General features: G+C 40.8%; 1 protein-coding gene across 1 annotated transcript in view; it reads left to right on the top strand.

Moving 5' to 3' along the window:
* The first annotated feature begins 1,712 nt into the window (after window positions 1–1,712).
* Window positions 1,713–18,804, top strand: part of LOC118387583 (hamartin-like) — a 32,045-nt gene continuing 14,953 nt past the window's right edge. Inside the window, exons 1-3 of the mRNA XM_035776083.2 lie at window positions 1,713–2,299; window positions 18,191–18,437; window positions 18,595–18,698. Coding sequence (XP_035631976.2) covers window positions 18,329–18,437; window positions 18,595–18,698 — 213 coding nt within the window. The 5' untranslated portion in view covers window positions 1,713–2,299; window positions 18,191–18,328. The remainder of the gene's footprint in view (window positions 2,300–18,190; window positions 18,438–18,594; window positions 18,699–18,804) is intronic.

Raw genomic sequence — 18,804 nt, forward strand, 5'->3', positions numbered from 1 at the left:
TTGTATAATGTAATAACACCATCAGCAAACATTTAGAAAATATTTCTGTGTTGCACATTTCAATTTGTGAGCACAAGAATTGGCTATGATTCATTGATTGGATATGGATATGTTTTAAAAAGAAAGTTTGCCCTGCCTACTATTATGATTATGGTCTTTCCGGCATCCTTGGGATAGCACCATACCCTAACCATAACTTTAACCATTTTACATTTCTACTTCAATGGGAGTCGGAACTAGGAAACTCGTACATTTCCGACTTGCTAACTGCTTGTAATTATACACGTGTGGCGTTCAATCGGTTATCAAGTCTGGAATTTCCGAGTTTCGACTAGCTCCTGAACCCGGCATTACTGAGGGGATTCTTTTCATCTAGCCCGGGAGTGTTTTGCAACGGGTGAACGTTCCCGGGCGTGAACCAGGTGCCCCGTTCAAATCCCATGGCGAAATTGGACTCAAACAAAAGTGGCGTAGTTAAGAACCTGGAGTAGCCTAATTAGTAGGATTCTGTGTTTTCACACGCATGTCATTGCTTTTTATAAAAACGCGTTATCTGCCTTCCTAACGAAAATTAAGTTGAACATTCAAAGATGTATTTTATGGAAAAGAGATGTTTCAGGACGATGCGGCATGCTGCCTTTTTGACGGAGATATGCAGATTAGGCTACGGTTAGATTTGAGATTGGTGCTCCTCCTTCACCGCTTTGCCTGTACACGTCACGGGCCATTGAACTGGGCCACGAAGGATTGGGTTTTGATGTTGTATATGGAATAATGGGGACATATTGTATAAAAATACTTCTTCGTTTTTAGAATATTGGTTCCGAAATAATATCCTATTGGTGAGCCAACGTGTAAATGCAGAGGGTGTTTTACTTCATTATAAGGCATTCTTATCACTTTACAAGATCCTTGCAACACCTAAAGATTTTGCAATTGTTTTAGATACCATTCCCTCAGGTGCAACCCTGTTGACTCATCAGTAGGAAACATGTGTTTTTCCATTCAACAACAATGGAGCTATAAGAGCCTTGTTTCAACAGGGTGTTGTATCCATCTATACCATATGTTATGCCTTATTGGAATGGTTTTATTGATAATATGTTGGGAAAAGGTGTGGATGTTGCCACACACATACCTACTTTTTTTAAACAACTGAAGGAGGTTTCCTTTAAAATTATTCATAAATATTATCCTGCCAACCACTAACAACACATAAATTGAAATTGTACCTTTTGTAATGACCACACAGAAACAGTTGCATCTTTTTTAGCATTGTATTCATGTAAGGAATCTGTGGCATGACATCAGTAGATTTATAATATAATACATTTATGAAGATTTTACACTATTATGGAGAGATGTACTGATTGTTTCAATTTATTTATATCATAAGTAGGTGGCAGAGTAGCCTAGTGGTTAGAGCGTTAGACTAGTAACCGGAAGGTTGCAAGTTCACACCCCCGAGCTGACAAGCTACAAATATGTCGTTCTGCCCCTGAACAGGCAGTTAACCCACTGTTCCTAGGCCGTCATTGAAAATAAGAATTTGTAATTTACTGACTTGCCTTGTTATATAAAAAGGTAAAATAAATAGTAAAGAATCTTATGTAATTCATTTCATAATTCTTTTGGCCAAATTTCATATTCACTTATGTACATTTAGAAACAAAACCCCACATTTTGTTATCTTGCAAAAATAAATTGAACTATATTTTAAGACAATTAAAAAATCTGTTAGAATTATAAATGTGTGTATGTGCTTGTGTATTGGGATATTGTACCCCCTAGCAGATGTCCTTTGCATATTCTTTATACATACGTGTGTTCCCCATGTACTTTTTGTATTGATTTTTTGTTAATAAAAAAAAGGATTGGGAACTATTTCAAAATGGGAAGATTTTTAAATGACACTGTTTTAGCATAATCGAATCCGGCCATTGTTATAAAGTTGCCATTATATTCAGCGCATGCGCTCACTACCTGACTCATGGCCGTCACGCGAAAACCGCAGTACAGATAAATTCATCCCTCCACCTATGAGAAAAACAATGCCAAGTTTCTCGTGGATTGAGGACAGGAGTGCGGTGCAATGAAATATGATTGAAGCAGCATGGAAGTATTTAAATGAGCCTAGCTGTAGCATTATTTAGGTAAATAGACTAGTCAGTGTCAGATTCTGAATGGCTCGCTAATAAGGGATTACTTTGCGTGCGAGTCAGCGGAGGTTGATTAAAGAGGGATGGGCTGTGATGTGTTCAAGATGGCGGCGCCCTGTGGAGTGTAGAGACTCTAACAGGTAAACAGGTCCATTTTATTGATATATAGAAATATATACTGGGGAATTACAAAGGGGCGAAAAATCGTTCCTGTAAGGTGTGTGCATTATTAGGAATTTCTGATGCTCTTTCATGACTGTCAAATATCTATTTTTTTTCTCGAGGTAGTTGTCGGTAATGACTTGATTTTTCTGAATGACAGCTACCGTTAGCTATATGACGTATTATATTTCTACAGACACTGACAATAATGGTTTGAGTCATCGCTACTTTCATGAACATGCATATGTTGAAATCGTTTTCAGCTTACCAATAATAATTCCTGTAAAACAATCGGCTAAAACAACAAAAACCCTGGCCATTGTTCCCCTGAGTTGTTTACGACAGTCAGTGGTGATTCCAGATAGCTGGCGACACAGCCAGCTAGCTAGCATTTGACTGTCATAGTGAGCTTAGTTACAGTGAATGATGTTACTAACCATTTTGTATTCAGCTGCAACTTCTTGAAATGTTGCAGCTCCTTTCTGCGTCACCTTCTTAGCAAATATTGAGGCGTAAATGTAGCTACATCTCACGTCAAGCTAGCTAGCTAGGCTAAAGCTAACCCATTCATAGACGCTAGCTAACTACCTTCAGCGTCCATTGAAGATAACTTCTCCGGCCAGAAGATACTTTAAGAGCCCGATGCTCGTTCTGAACGTCAAAACGCATTGAATTGGTACAGTTTTGGAAAAATAAGGAACCTATTTTTCATCATCAGCTATACTTTTTGTTTTTATCTCGTAACTGTGCTAATTGGCTATCTGCGTCTTCGAACACCTGTGTGTTAACGAGGACGGATGCCGACTTGTCCCTGAAAAATACTGTGTTAAAACGGTGTACGGCACAGTGGTTTGCTGAGGTTGAGGATTGCTGATATTAGAGGCTGGAATGGAATTGTATCAACCAAATGGAAACCATGTTAATGTATTGGATACCGTTCCATTATTCCGACCATTACTATGAGCCCGTATTCCCCAATGAAGGTGTCGCCAACCTTGGCTGTACAGTAAGTGTATATTTTGTATTTGTGAAATTATTTTTATGTGATATGGAAGTAGAGTGCTTTGTTTTTAGGACAGTACCGCAATTGACAGTCGATTCACGTTTAGATGGAGTATTAGCCTGTTTTGGCTGTCAGCCAGTTCACCTCTAAACAGAACATGTAAGGTCCTTGGACTATAAAGAGTAATGTTAGGCTCCTTTAGTCCATTATTAGGCTAAAGCTACTGCAATCCTAATTTTACTAAGCATCTTCTGTTACCATACCAAAATTCTGACTTCGATACCAGGTTTAGCACTAGGATACTTGATACCCCAGCAAAAAAAAGAAGGCATATTAGCCGAAGACACACAATATTAGTTCAATATCATTACATTCTAAAATAAATTGTCAACATTTCAGAGGCATGTATGCGTTAATGAATCAATTCAACAACCAATTTGACTTTAGTAAAAACAATCTAACTACAGAACACCCAATGGTAATAATTTATTTGAATGGTAAATCTTTCAAGTAGTGTGTGCATGTATTGAGTTATTGAGCTTGTTTTGGCATATTTCATGGGGCTACAGATGACAATCTGTTTCCCTTCCTTTTGGGTCTTTTATTGTACTGATCAACAACCTTTGCATAGATTTATATAAATGTGTATGCTGTCTCTTTAACCAGTAATGACGTCATTCACGAGGTAAGAGGGGGTGGCCCATCTGAGACCTATTCTCTTTTCACTCTCTCACACACACATACACACAGTCTTGTACAGCTAAACTTGTGGGGACACACAATTCCGTCTCATTTAAAATCCTATTTTCCCTAACAATAAACCTAAGCCGTACTCTTACTCTAGCTCCTAACCCTAAAACTAACCCTAGATCCTAACGCCAAAACCTAACCCCAATTCTAACCTTAACCCTTTAGAAATAGCATTTGACCTTGTGGGGACAAACAATGTCCCCAGTTGATACAATTTTAGTTTGTTTACTTTTCTTGTTAGGACTTCTGGTCCCCACAAGAATAGTTAAACACGTCCACACACGCAGCAATCATATGGGCATACTCCTCCCTTCTCGCCTCCTTAACCCATTGGAGGAGGTCAGAGGAGAGGGACCTCTGACTTTCTCAAACAATGGGTTTTGAGGAGGGGAGAGGAGTTGAATGCAATTGAGATTCTCTGTCAGTTCGCTGAGACAATAGATAATCTTTGGAAGAGACGCGAGCAACTGCAAATTAATATGGTTTTGGTGGCATTTTGCGTTATGGTATCACAAAGTACTAGGATAGTGAATAGATTTTTTTTTTAGCTTCAGCTGTGAGCTAGCAAGGAAAGTTACCAGTAGCTTCCAGCTTTGTAGGCTGGATTCTTGCATTGTAAAGTGACATTCTAGTACCAAACAGTTTTTTATGTTCTAGTATGGAAAAAGTACCGAAATGTCAGCATACTGTACAATACTAACTACAGAAGATGACCATACTATAGCTAATTAATTCATTGCATTCAACTGTAAATAAAAAGGCTTAGCTAGCTACCATAATCATTATTTATTTTCTTTGTGTATTTGGGATTGACAGTGCCTTCAGAAAGTATTCATAACCCTTGACTTATTCCACATTTTGTTACAGCCTCAATCTCAAAATGGATAAATACATTTTTTTTCACCCATCTACTCACAAAATACCATATTATGAAAAAATGAAAACATTTTTATAGAAATTCTAGTGAATTTATTGAAAGAAATCTAATTTACATAAGTATTAACACCACTGAGTCAATACTTTGTAGAAGCACCTTTGGTGCCTGAAAATGTGCAATATTTTCCCATTATTCTTGAGAAAATTCTTCTAACTCTGTCAAATCGATTGTTGATCATTGCTAGACAACCATTTTCAGGTCTTGCCATAGATTTAAGTAGATTTAAGTCAAAACTAACTCGACCAATCAGGAACATTCACTGCCTTTTTGGTAAGCAACTCCGGTGTCGATTTGACCTTGTTTTAAGTTATTGTTCTGCTGTAAGGGGAATTCATCTCCCAGTGTCTGGTGCAAAGCAGGCTGAACCATTGTTTTTGCTTTTGCTTAGCATCATTACGTGTTCATTTTTTTATCCTGAAAAACTCATCTGTCCTTAATGATTACAAGCATACCCATAACATGATGCAGCCACTGCTGTGCTTGAAAATATGGAGAGTGGTACTGTAATGTGTGTCATTGGGTTTGCCCCAAACATAATACTTTGTATTCAGGACAAAAAGGGAATTGCTTTGCCAGATTTCTTTTACAGTATTAATTTAGTGCCTTGTTGCAAACAGGATGAATAATTTTATTCAATTATACCTTTACAATTATATGTATGTGTGGGGTACAGAGATGAGGTAGTCGTTAAAAAATCATGTTAAACACTTGCACCGAGTGAGCCCATGGAACTTGTGACATTTTTACTCCTGAACTTATTTAGGCTTGCCATAACATAGAAGTTGAATACTTATTGACTCAAGACATTTCAGCTTTACATTAAAAAACAACATTATTCCACTTTGACATTATGGGCTATGCAGTGTAGGCCAGTGACAACATAACTCAGTTTAAACTATTTTAAATTCAGTCTTTAACAAGAAAATGTGGAAAAAGCCAATTGGGTGTAAATAATTTCCAAAAGCACTGCAGCTAGCTACTCTGAAATAAGTTGATACAAATTGTAGTAGGCTAGATAGGGTCTCTCTTTGCGCAAGTAGTCTATTGCACTAATTAGCCTAGCTAACTCATCCTCCCTCCCTTACAACCAGGTCCATTGTCTCAGATTGTGGAGAGCACAACTAGGAAATGACAGAATTATTATAAAATTCTAGTCCAGTTGAGTCCATAGAACTTACCTAATGGCTGCTTCAAATGAATTGAGCTAACTATAATGCTTCAGTGATTGCCTCTTGCCTAAGGCACTGCATCTCGGTGCAAGAAACATCACTACAGTCCCTGATTTGAATCCAGGATGTATCACATCCGGCCGTGATTGGGAGACCCATAGTGCGGCACTCAATTGGCCCAGCACTGTCCAGGTTTGGCCATGGTAGGCCAGGCCGTGATTGGGAGACCCATAGGGCGGCACTCAATTGGCCCAGCACTGTCCGGGTTTGGCCAGGGTAGGCCGTGATAGTAATAAAAATTAGTTCTTAACTGATTTGCCTAGTTAAATAAAAATGATAATAGATTTTGTTTCTGGTTATTTATGAGAGTGAGGGTGGTGCTTAAATGGTAGGAAGCATGAGTTTTTACCCCACCAATTTAACGACATAGTGTGGTCAAATACTTAGTAACTTAGTTGTCATCACAATCTGGTAGTACAAACAAGTACAAACATAAGTGTTTTTTTGACACATTACATATTTATGAATGTATTTACGGATATCATCTAAACTACCTACAATGCGCTATTTGTCAACACCATATGGAGGATCTTCTCTACTCAAAAAGCTGGGGTCTTTTAATGTTGACTACTATACTGACTGTTTTACAAATCTTTTGGCTATAGTATTTTATTTTTTTTGTATTGTTTGTTGGTTTGGCAATTCCACTGTCAGCCAGGAAAATATGCGAAGAAGGATTCACCACAGCACACAAGGTACTTGGAGTCAAATATACATGCTTGGATGAGATTTTTTAGGTTAATCTTGCCCTCAAGACTAAAAAAATATAAAACCTAAGCCACACCCTGTACAGTGGTTTGTCCTTTTAAAAGTGGCAGCGTACTGTGGCACAGCGTGCATGGTGCCGCAGAATTCTATGGCACATTATTTAAGTGCCAACTACTGGTACCATTAATGTTAATTTGACCACCAGAGGCCTTTTTTGAGAAGCATTTGATAGCCTTCAATAGTGGCTGTCCTAGATAATTTAAAACTTTTTTTTGTAAGAACATAGTATATGGAACTGATTTTAAGACATTTTGCTTAATATTATGGTGTTCTATTCGAAGAAAAAAACCCTGGGTTTCCGTTAGGATGGAATGGAAAATATGGTGCTGTACAAAAAGTTGGTCGGGAGTAGGCTACGCTACTGGGCTATTTAGCTAAAGAATGGGTCTCCCGGTGGCGGCCGGCACGGGTATCTGTAGCAACGCATTTTGCACTGCAATGCGGTGACTTAGACAGCTGCGCCACTGGGGAGGCCCCATCCACAAAGTATCAAATACAGAGAGGTGTTGGTGAAGGTATATTGTCCTGCTAACGGGCCATAATGGGCTATTTTAATACTGTACATGGTGTCCAGGTCAGGATAACCAAAACATTTCTTTATTAAATACTATCAGAAAGATTGTTGGTACTTATTTATTTTGATCCAAAGCTATGAATGAGTCACTCAGCTTGATATAATTTCCGGCTATATGACTGATAACTTGATAATATATAATGTTAATTTGTTTTGTTTTTTAAATGAAAGTGAGTGATTGTAATTTGAATGAAGGGCTAAATAATATAAGCCAGTGAAAATGCAAAGTGCGAAATTCAAATAAATTACTATAAAAATCAAACTTTCTTGAAATCACACATGCAAGATACCAAATTAAAGCTACACTTGTTGTGAATCCAGCCAACATGTCAGATTGCAAATAGGCTTTTCGGCGAAAGGAAACTATGCTATTATCTGAAGATAGCACCATAGTAAACAAAGAAGCATATTTAAACTCTGCAGGCGCGACACAAAACGCAGAAATAAAAATATAATTCATGCCTTGCCTTTGACGAGCTTCTTTTGTTGGCACTCCAATATGTCCCATAAACATCACAAATGGTCCTTTTTGTTTGATTAATTCCGTCGATATATCCAAAATGTCCATTTATTTGGCGCGTTTGATCCAGAAAAACACAGTTTCCAACTTGCGCAACGTGACTACAAAATATCTCAAGTTACCTGTAACTTTGCCAAAACATTTGAAACTACTTTTGTAATACAACTTTAGGTATTTTTACTGTAAATAATCAATCAAATTGAAGACTGGATGATCCGTGTTAAATATAGGAGGAAAACAAACTGTAGTTAGCTTTCTGGTCACGTGCCTCTATCTAACAGTATACTTCAAGTTACCCTCGTTCTGGATGGCCGTACTTCATTACACAAAGGAAAAACCTCAACCAATTTCTAAAGACTGATATCCAGTGGAAGCGGTAGGAACTGCAAGAAGGTCCATTAGAAATCTGGATTCCCAATGAAAACCCGTTTGAAAAGTGACGGGTATCTGTGGCAATAGTTTGTCCTCGGGGTTTCGCCTGCTAAATAAGTTCTGTTATTCTCAGACATGATTCAAACAGTTATAGAAACTAAAGTGTTTTCTATCCAAATCTACTAATAATATGCATATCTTATCTTCTGGGGATGAGTAGCATGCAGTTTAATTTGGGCATGCTTTTCACCCAAAATTCCGAATGCTGCCCCCTACCCTAGAGAAGTTAACGAAAGCATGAAGATGCTATTATTAGTTACATTGTTTAAGTTTGAATGTGCAGACTTGCACTAAGAGCGGGAACGTTTCCCTAGTCAGCGCCATTATCAGTGCAATGCCCCTTAAAGTGTTGCCAGTGTGGCGGGGTGGGGGTCGACCTCCTCCCTTCCCCACGGGCTAGGTCTGTCTTCTGTGCGCTGCTCATCGGCACATCCCATGTCCCCTGTCCTCATGCCTTGAACCTTGCTCGCTTTCAGTGGATACAGCTGGAGAACTGCAAGGCAATCCTGCTGTGCGCCGCTCAGGAGCCATGACCAATATACAGTTGAAGTCAGAAGTTTACATACACCTTAGTACATTTAAACTCAGTTTTTCACAATTCCTGACATTTAATCCTAGTAAAAAATTCCCTGTTTTAGGTCAGTTACGATCACCACTTATTTTAAGAATGTGAAATGTCAGAATAATAGTAGAGTGATTTATTTCAGCTTTTATTTCTTTCAACATATTCCCAGCGGGTCAGAAGTTTACATACACTCAACTAGTATTTGGTTGCATTGCCTTTTAAATTGTTTAACTTGGGTTAAAAGTTTCGGGTAGCCTTCCACAAGCTTCCCACAATAAGTTGGGTGAATGTTGGCCCATTCCTCCTGACAGAGCTGGTGTAACTGAGTCAGGTTTGTATGCCTCCTTGCTCGCACACGCTTTTTCAGTTCTGCCAACACATTTTCAATGGGCTTGAGGTCAGGGCTTTGTGATGGCCGCTCCAATAGCTTGACTTTTGTTGTCCTTAAGCCATTTTGCCACAACTTAGGAAGTACGCTTGGGGTCATTGTCCATTTGGAAGACCCATTTGCAACCAAGATTTAACTTCCTGACTGATGTCTTGAAATGTTGCTTCAATGTATCCACCTAATTTTCCTTTCTCACGATGCTATCTATTTTGTGAAGTGCACCAGTCCCTCCTGCAGCAAAGCACTCCCACAACATGATGCTGCCACCCCCGTGCTTCACGGTTGGGATGGTGTTATTCAACTTGCACGCCTCCCCCTTTTTCCTCCAAGCATAACGATGGTCATTATGGCCAAACAGTTCTATTTTTGTTTCATCAAACCAGAGGACATTTCTCCAAAAAGTATGGTGTTATGGTGGTTTTGGAGCAGTTGCTTCTTCCTTGCTGAGCGGCCTTCCAGGTTATGTCTATCGGACTTGTTTTACTGTGGATATAGATACTTTTGCACCTGTTTCCTCCAGCATCTTCACAAGGTCCTTTGCTGTTGTTCTGGGATTGATTTGCACTTTTTGCAGTTTGGTGTGAAACAACAGCAAAGAACCGCTTAGAACGCACCCTTGTAGGGCCCCAGTGTTGAGGATAAGCGGGGTGGAGAGATTTCCTACCTTTAGGATCCAGTTGCACAGGGCAGGGTCTAGACCCAGGGTCTCGAGCTTAATGATGCGTTTGGAGGATACTATGGTGTTAAATGCTGAGCTGTAGTCAATTAACTGCATTCTTACATGGGTATTCCTCTTGTCCAGATGGGATAGGGCAGTGTGATGGCAATTGCGTCGTCTGTGGACCTTATTGTAGTGGGTCTAGGGTATCAGATAGAGTGGAGGTGATATGATCTTTGACTAGTCTCTCAAAGCACTTCATGATGACAGAAGTGAGTGCTACGGGATGATAGTCATTTAGTTCAGTTACCTTAGCTTTCTTGGACAGGAAGCATGTTGGCACAGCAGATAGGGATTGGTTGAATATGTCTGTAAACACACCAGCCAGCTGGTCTGCGCATGCTCTGATGACGTGGCTAGGGATGCCGCCTGGGCCAGCAGCCTTGCGAGTGTTTTACTCACGTTGGCCACGGAGGAGGAGAGCCCACAGGCTTTGGTAGTGAACGTGTCAGTGGTACTGTATTGTCCTCAAAGCGAGCAAAGAATTTGTTTAATTTGTCTGGGAGCAAGGTGTTGATGTCCGACGGGGCTGGTTTTCTTTTTGTGATGTGATTGACTGTAGACCCTGCCACATATGTCTCGTGTTTGAGCCGCTGAATTGTGACTACTTTGTGACACTGCTTGTTTGATTGCCTTACGGAGGTAATAGCTACACTATTTGTATTCGGTCATGTTTCCAGTCGCCTTGCCATGATTAAAAGTGGTGGTTCGCGTATTGCGTGAATGCTGCCATCAATCTACGGTTTCTGGTTAGGGCAGGTTTTAATAGTCACAGTTGGTACAACACCGATACACTTGCTAATAAACTCCCTTACTGAGTCAGCGTATACGTCAATGTTATTGTCTGAGGCTACCCGGAACATATCCCAGTCCACGTGATCGAAGCAATCTTGAAGCGTGGAATCCGATTGGTCAGACCAGCGTTGGATAGACCTGAGCACGGGTGTTTCTTGTTTTAGTTTCTGTCTATAAGCTGGTAGCAACAAAATGTAGTTATGGTCCGATTTGCCGAAGAGAGGCCTTTGTGTGCATCGCGGAAGTTCGAGTAGCAATGGTCCACAAGTCTTCCAGCTCACGTCACGCATTTGATATGCTGATAGAATTTAGGAAGCCTTGTTCTCAGATTAGCTTTGTTAAAATCCCCAGCTACAATAAATGCAGCCTCAGGATATATGGTTTCCAGTTTACATAGAGTCCAGTGAAGTTCTTTCAGGGCCGTCAAGGTGTCTGCTTGCGGGGGGTGGTATATACATGGCTGTGACGAATCGAAGAGAATTCTCTTGGTAGATAATGCGGTCGGCATTTGATTGTAAGGAATTCTAGTTCAGGTGAACAAAAGGACTTGAGTTCCTGTATGTAATGATTACACCATGAGTCGTTAAACACAAGGCATTCAACCCCGCCCTTCCTTTTACCAGAGAGATGTTTCTTTCTGTTGGCGCAATGCATGAAGAAACCGGGTGGCTGTACTGACTCTGACAACATATTCCTAGTGAGCCATGTTTCTGTGAAATAGAGAATGTTACAATCTCTGTCTCTCTGGAAGGCAACTTGTGCCCTAATTTCGTCCACCTTGTTGTCTAGAGATTGGACATTGGCGAGTAATATGTTCGGAAACGGTGGATGGTGTGCTCACCTAAGTCTGACCAGTAGGCCGCTCCGTCTGCCTCTCCTGCAGCGACCGCGCTGTTTTGGGTCGGCCTCAGGGATAAGGTCCCATGTCCAGGGTGGAGGTCCGAACAAAGGATCTGCTTCGGGGAAAGTCGTATTCCTGGTCGTAATGTTGGTAAAATTGTCGCTTTTATATCCAATGGTTCTTCCCGGCTGTATGTAATAGCACTTGCGATTTTCTGGGATAACAATGTAAGAAATAATACATTGTTTTTTTTAAGGACCTGAAGCGAGGTGACGATCTCTGTCGCCGCCATCACATATTTTTTTATGTAGCCATTTTGTGTTGTCAATTATTTATTTGTTTACTCTATTTAAACGGCACTTTAAATGTGTACATGATACTGCAACATTTCCCCACTGTGACAGTGAAGTACTTAGTGCTACAGAGTTCAGACGCTAGCTCAAGCTGGCAAATGTTAGCCACTAGCCATGCTAGCATGTAATTGCATTTCAGACCAAGTGTTTGTGGTGAGTTACAATCCACCAATCACGAGGAAGTGTGATGTGCCCCATCTGCTCTTTGTGTACGTGTGGCCATGCAGCATGCTCTTCACAGACCTTATGGTTGTTGTCTAGTGGGGACCCGTTAGGTCAGGCTATGATGGCTTTTTGCCATGGGCTCACAACGGAGAAAATCATACATGCTTGCTTTAAATATGTAGTACCTAGTCTGTTCTCCTTTTTTGTTTTGTCTGCTTTTTGACATGTTTTCTGTGAAGTAGGCTATGGGAGTTTTGTAACTTTTTCCACCTTAGACATCTGGAATCTATCTATTTTGGATTTCCCTTACTCTTTCAGCCCGGTGGGGTGCCCACCCCCTGCAGTAGTAGCTAAATCAACCTGCGCTCCTTTAACCTCTCTAGGATATGTGGGACGGTAACGTCCCACCTCGCCAACAGCCAGTGAAATTGAAGTGTGCCAAATTCAAAACAACAAACATCTCATAATTAAAATTCCTCAAGCATACAAGTATTTTACACCATAAAGATAAAATTCTCGTTAATCCAGCCACAGTGTCTGATTTCAAAAAGGCTTTACAGCGAAAGCACCACAGACGATTGTTAGGTCACCCCCAAGTCACAGAAAAACACCAATGTTTCCAGCCAAAGAGAGAAAGCACAAATAGAGACAATGAATCACTAACCTTTGATCTTCATCAGATGACACTCGTAGGACTTCATGATACACAATACATGTATGTTTTGTTCGCTAAAGTCCATATTTATATCAAATCTCATTTTACATTGGCGCATTACGTTCAGTAGTTATAAAACATGCGGTGACTGTGCAGAGAGCCACATCAATTTACAGAAATACTCATGCTGAAAAACAAGTGTTATACATGGAATTAGATATACTTCTCAATGCAACCGCTGTGTCAGATTTCACGTTAAGGAAAAAGCAAACCATGCAATCTGAGTACAGCGTTCAGACAACAAAGCAGCCAAAAAGATATCCGCCATATTGTGTAGTCCACATTAGTCAGAAATAGCATTATAAATATTAACTTACCTTTGATCTTCATCAGAATGCACTCCCAGGAATCCCAGTTCCACAATAAATGTTTGATTTGTTCGATAAAGTTAATTGTTTATGTCCAAATAGCTTCTTTTGTTAGGGCATTTGTTAAACAAATCCAAATGCGCGTTCAGGTCCAGCCGAACGTTGGACAAAAAGTTATTACAGATCGTAGAAACTTGTCAAACTAACTATAGAATCAATCTTTAGGATGTTTATATCATAAATCTTCAATAATGTTCCAACTGGAGAATTCCATTGTCTGTAGAAAAGTAATGGAACGAGAGCTAACTCTCTCGTGACCACGCCTCACGAGCATGTGGCACTCTGTCAGACACCTGGTGCATTCCCCCCTCATTCGCCCCCACTTCATAGTAGTATCCTGAAACAAAGTTCTAAAGACTGTTGACATCTAGTGGAAGCCGTAGGAAGTGCAATATGACCCCGTTTACACTGTAGATTGCAATGGCAAAGAGTTGAGAAACTACAAACCTCAGATTTCCCACTTCCTGGTTGGATTTTTCTCAGGTTTTACCTGCCATATGAGTTCTGGTATACTCAGACATCATTCAAACAGTTTTAGAAACTTCAGTGTTTTTGATCCAATATAATATGCATGTATTCGCATCTGGGACAGAGTAGCAGGCAGTTTACTCTGGGCACCTTATTCATCCAAGCTACTCAATACTGTCCCCCTGTCACCAAGAAGTTAAATGTTTTGCCATGGGATAGGCCCCAGCCATTAATCAGTAAGTCTCTGTTCTCTCTTTGCTTTTAATCTGCGGTTATGTTTTTGTTGTGTTCTAGCTGGTCTCCTGTAGTTGGGCTCTAGATTGCTGACCATAACTGTGGTGGTTGGCTAGGCTAAGATGCTGGCTAAGATAACTGCATATAGATAACACTCTTTGATAACTGGTATGATGGAGTTATGCATTTCCAAAACATTGGTTTACTTTAATGTAGCTGTAAGCTAGGGGTTGATAGCGACTGTCTGACTCGTGCACTGCTAACATATCGTTAGTAGGCTAGTTGGCTAGCAACTTTGCAAGTTGTAACAATAAATTCAGAATTTAATTTATTGAAACCAGTAGTCATGAGTGAAGTTGCATGTTTGGAGTTATTTCTATTGCAGTTGATATTATAGGGAAAAAGCTTCTGACATTTTCCGACATGACTTTGGTGTTCAGATCAGTTTTATGTAGTAACTTGAAAAATAGAGAACTTGAAAAATCCATATGTTACATGTGGTTGTTTGTGCTACCTACCCTTTAACAGCTTGTACACAGCTAAATGTAATTTCCGGTGTTTATATGGAAGTTCATGGGGCTGCAAAAAGGCTCTTCCTGAGTGTCCCGGAGCCACTGCTGCTGCTTGAGGTCACTGAGGGTTGTTCCTGTTTGTGCCACTGATTCTGGTCCTGCAAGACGTTAAACATTGAAAACACTCAAATTTAATTCAACACACCCAGCCTAAGACTAAGGAGCTAATTGACCCCTTGGAGACTAGTGGGGGAGTGCCTCAGAACAGTGATGTCTAACAGTTGTGGCTGCCTGTCAACCTTCTCAGCAGGTGCACACACTGACTCAGGAGAGTAGCCTAGTTACAGGATGGAGGGTAAGACATAGGCTTAATGTAATGATGTCACTGGAGTGGGAATACGAGTTAATAATAATGCTTGCCGTTTTGTCCAAAATATTGAGACCAGCGGTGTGGCCCGATTTTGATAATAACGCTTCAATGAATGTAGTATGCACTACTGATTTTTAGGTTCTTTCTGCTCTGGTTGGTTGTGTTGTGGCTTGCCTTCATTAGACTGTGTAGGCTAGATGTTGAGGGGAGAGCGGTGTTAAGACCTCCCCTGGGGATAATGACCTGTATATTATGATTATTTATGGCCTCTTTTCCTTTGAAAGGTTGAGTCACTGGGAGGAGAAGTTCTGTGAAAACACTCACAGAATATTATGGCAAACCGTTGTGGTAGATGGTGGGTGCAGATATCATAGAGATTATTAATATTATGTTTTTCTGTTCCAGTGGGCCAAATGTGGTCAGAGCAAATTTCTTCAAATTTGTCACTGCTTTAGAATTAGTGTGGTAGATTTCACATGGCGTTATCAAAACTACCATTGGTACCTACCGGTTTCCTTATTTATACCCTTTGCACATGAACTGCATTGTAACAAGCCTAATAATACCAATATGTATGTAGCTAGTCTAAAGGTCATTTAGAACATTGCTCATGTCCTACATTTTGTCAGTACACTATGACTTTTTAGATTAGGCTATGGGAGGGTCATAATCATGTGGTATTGGGCTGCAATTGATGCTTTTCTAGAATGTTTTATCTAATAGCCTACATACACTACATGGCCAAGAGGATGTGGACACCCCTTCAAATAAGTGGATTTGGCTATTTCAGCCATACCCGTTGCTGACAGGTGTATAAAATTGAGCACACAGCCATGCAATCTCCATAGTTAGACATTGGCAGTACAATGGCCTAACTGAAGAGCTCAGTGACTTTCAACGCAGCACTGTCATAGGATGCCACCCAACAAGTCAGTCAAATTTCTGCCCCGCTAGAGCTGCCCCAGTCAACTGTAAGTGCTGTTATTATGAAATGGAAATGTCTACGAGCAATAGTGGCTCAGCCGCGAATTGTAGGCCACACAAGCTCACAGAACGGGACGCTGAAGCGCGTATCGATGTACAAATCTTCAGTCCTCGGTTGCAACGCATACTAATGAGTTCCATACTGCCTCTGGAAGCAACGTCTGCACAAGGACTGTTTGTTGGATGCTACATGAAATGGGTTTCCATGGCTGTGCAGCCGCACACAAACTTAAGATCTCCATGTGCAATGCCAAGTGTCGGCTGGAGTGGCGTAAAGCTCGACGCTATTGGAAATGCATTCTCTGGAGTGATGAATCACACTTCACCAACTGGCAGTCAAACAGACAAATCTGTGTTTGGTGGATGCCAGGAGAACACTACCTGCCAGAATTCATAGTGCCAATTAAAGTTTGGTGGAGGTGAAATAATGGTCTGGGGCTGTTTTTCACAGTACGGTGTAGGCCCCTTAGTTCCAGTGAAGGTACTAGAGGTTGACCGTTTCTGATTTTTCAATGCCGATACCGATTATTGGAGATTTAAATAAAAATTATTTGTAATACTGACAATTACAACAATACTGACTGAACACTTATTTTAACTTAATGTAATACATCAAGAAAATCAATTTAGACTCAAATAAATAATGAAACATGTTCAATTTGGTTTAAATAATGCAAAAACAAAGTGTTGGAGAAGAAAGTAAAAGTGCAATATGTGCCATGTAAGAAAGCTAACGTTTCAGTTCCTTGCTCAGAACATGAGAACATATGAAAGCTGGTGGTTCCTTTTAACATGAGTCTTCAATATTCCCAGGTAAGAAGTTTTAGGTTGTAGTTATTATAGGACTATTTCCCTCTACCATTTGTATTTCATTAACCTTTGACTATTGGATGTTCTTATAGGCACTTCAGTATTGCCAGTGTAACAGTATAGCTTCCATCCCTCTTCTCGCTCGAACCAGGAACACATCGACAACAGCCACTCTCGAAGCAGCGTTACCCATGCAGAGCAAGGGAAACAAACACTCCAAGGCTCAGTGCGAGTGACGTTTGTAACGCTATTAGCGCGCGCTAACTAGCTAGCCATTTCACTTCGGTGCCACCAGCCTTATCTCGGGAGTTGATAGGCTTGAAGTCATAAACAGCGCAATGCTTGACGAACAACGACGAACTGATGGTAAAACGCAAAGAAAGTGCTGTTTGAATGAATGTTTACGCGCCTGCTTTTGCCTACCACCACTCAGTCAGATGCTTGTATGCTCAGTCAGATTATATGCAATGCAGGGCACGCTAGATAATATCTAGTAATATCATCAACCATGTGTAGTTAACTAGTGATTATGATTGATTGATTTTATAAGAAGTTTAATGCTAGCTAGCAACTTACCTTGGCTTACTGCAATCGCGTAACAGGCAGTCTCCTTGTGGAGTGCAACGAGAGAGGCAGGTCGTTAATAGCGTTGGACTAGTTAACTGTAAGGTTGCAAGATTCGATCCTCCGAGCTGACAAGGTGAAAATATGTCATTCTGCCTCTAAACGAGACAGTTAACCCACCGTTCCTAGGCCGTCATTGAAAATAAGAATGTGTTCCTAATTGACTTGCCTAGTTAAATAAAGATTAAATAAAGGTGTAAAAATATATTACATTTTAAAATGGTGCCCTAAAATACTGATTTCCGATAGGTATGAAAACTTGAAATCGGCCCTAAATAATCTGCCATTCCAATTAATCGGTCGACCTCTAGAAGGGACATCTTAACGCTACAGCATACAATGACGTGCTAGAAAATTCTGTGCTTCTAACTTTGTGGCAACAGTTTGGGGAAGGCCCTTTCCTCTTAACCCCATCAAACACCTTTGGGATGAGTTGGAACGTCGACTACGAGCCAGGCCTAATCGTTCAACATCAGTGCCGATCTTGCTAATGTGCTTGTGGCTGAATAGAAGCAAGTCCCCGCAGCAATGTTCCAACATCTAGTGGAAAGCCTTCCCAGAAGAGTGGAGGATGTTTTAGCAGCAAAGGGAGGACCAACTCCATTGTAATGCCCATGATTTTGGAATGAGATGTTCGACTAGCAGCTGTCCACATACATTACATGACCAAAAGTATCACTGAAGTTCTAACTTGTGCTGAGTCAGGTTTGACCCTTTACTGTCCTGTTGCTTGCCCTGTCCTTTAGTGGTGCCTGGAGACTGTATTGGCCGGAGGCCCAGGGAGCCCTCCAGGCAGGACGCTGTGAGAGAGACGACTGGGACACCCCCTGCCCTCCAGGCCTTGACGGAGATTGTCTGCCACCACCTCACCCTCCGCTGTCAACATGGCCAGAGAGCAGCCCAACGTTGGGGACCTCCTCCCTCTCCTGGAGTCCTCTGACATACGCCAACTGGAGGAGATCAAAGGCCTTATCAATGAGCACCTCAGCACTGGTGAGAACTCTGCTTTTAATATGGCGTTTTTGGACTTGAACAGTCATCCTTTTATCCTGTACTCTGTAATAGAGGGCTATGGCAAATGCTATTTTGCAGCCATTTTGTGGGCCTTAATGTGGATGTTGGAACTATGTTCATTCTCCTCTCTGTGCAGAGCGAGGGTCAATGCTGCTGAATGGACTGGTGGACTACTTCTTGGAGACTAACTCGGCCCAGGCCATGCATATCCTCTCGTCAGTCAGAGAGCCACATGATAAGGTGAGACCTGCCTTACACCCCCATCCCCTTAATGTACTCCCATTTTCCATCTGTTGTTAATTAAATAAATAACTCTCCATAATTGATCAAAACAAATCATAAAACA

The sequence above is a fragment of the Oncorhynchus keta genome, chromosome 9 (assembly GCF_023373465.1).
Source record: "Oncorhynchus keta strain PuntledgeMale-10-30-2019 chromosome 9, Oket_V2, whole genome shotgun sequence".
NCBI lineage: Eukaryota > Metazoa > Chordata > Actinopteri > Salmoniformes > Salmonidae > Oncorhynchus > Oncorhynchus keta.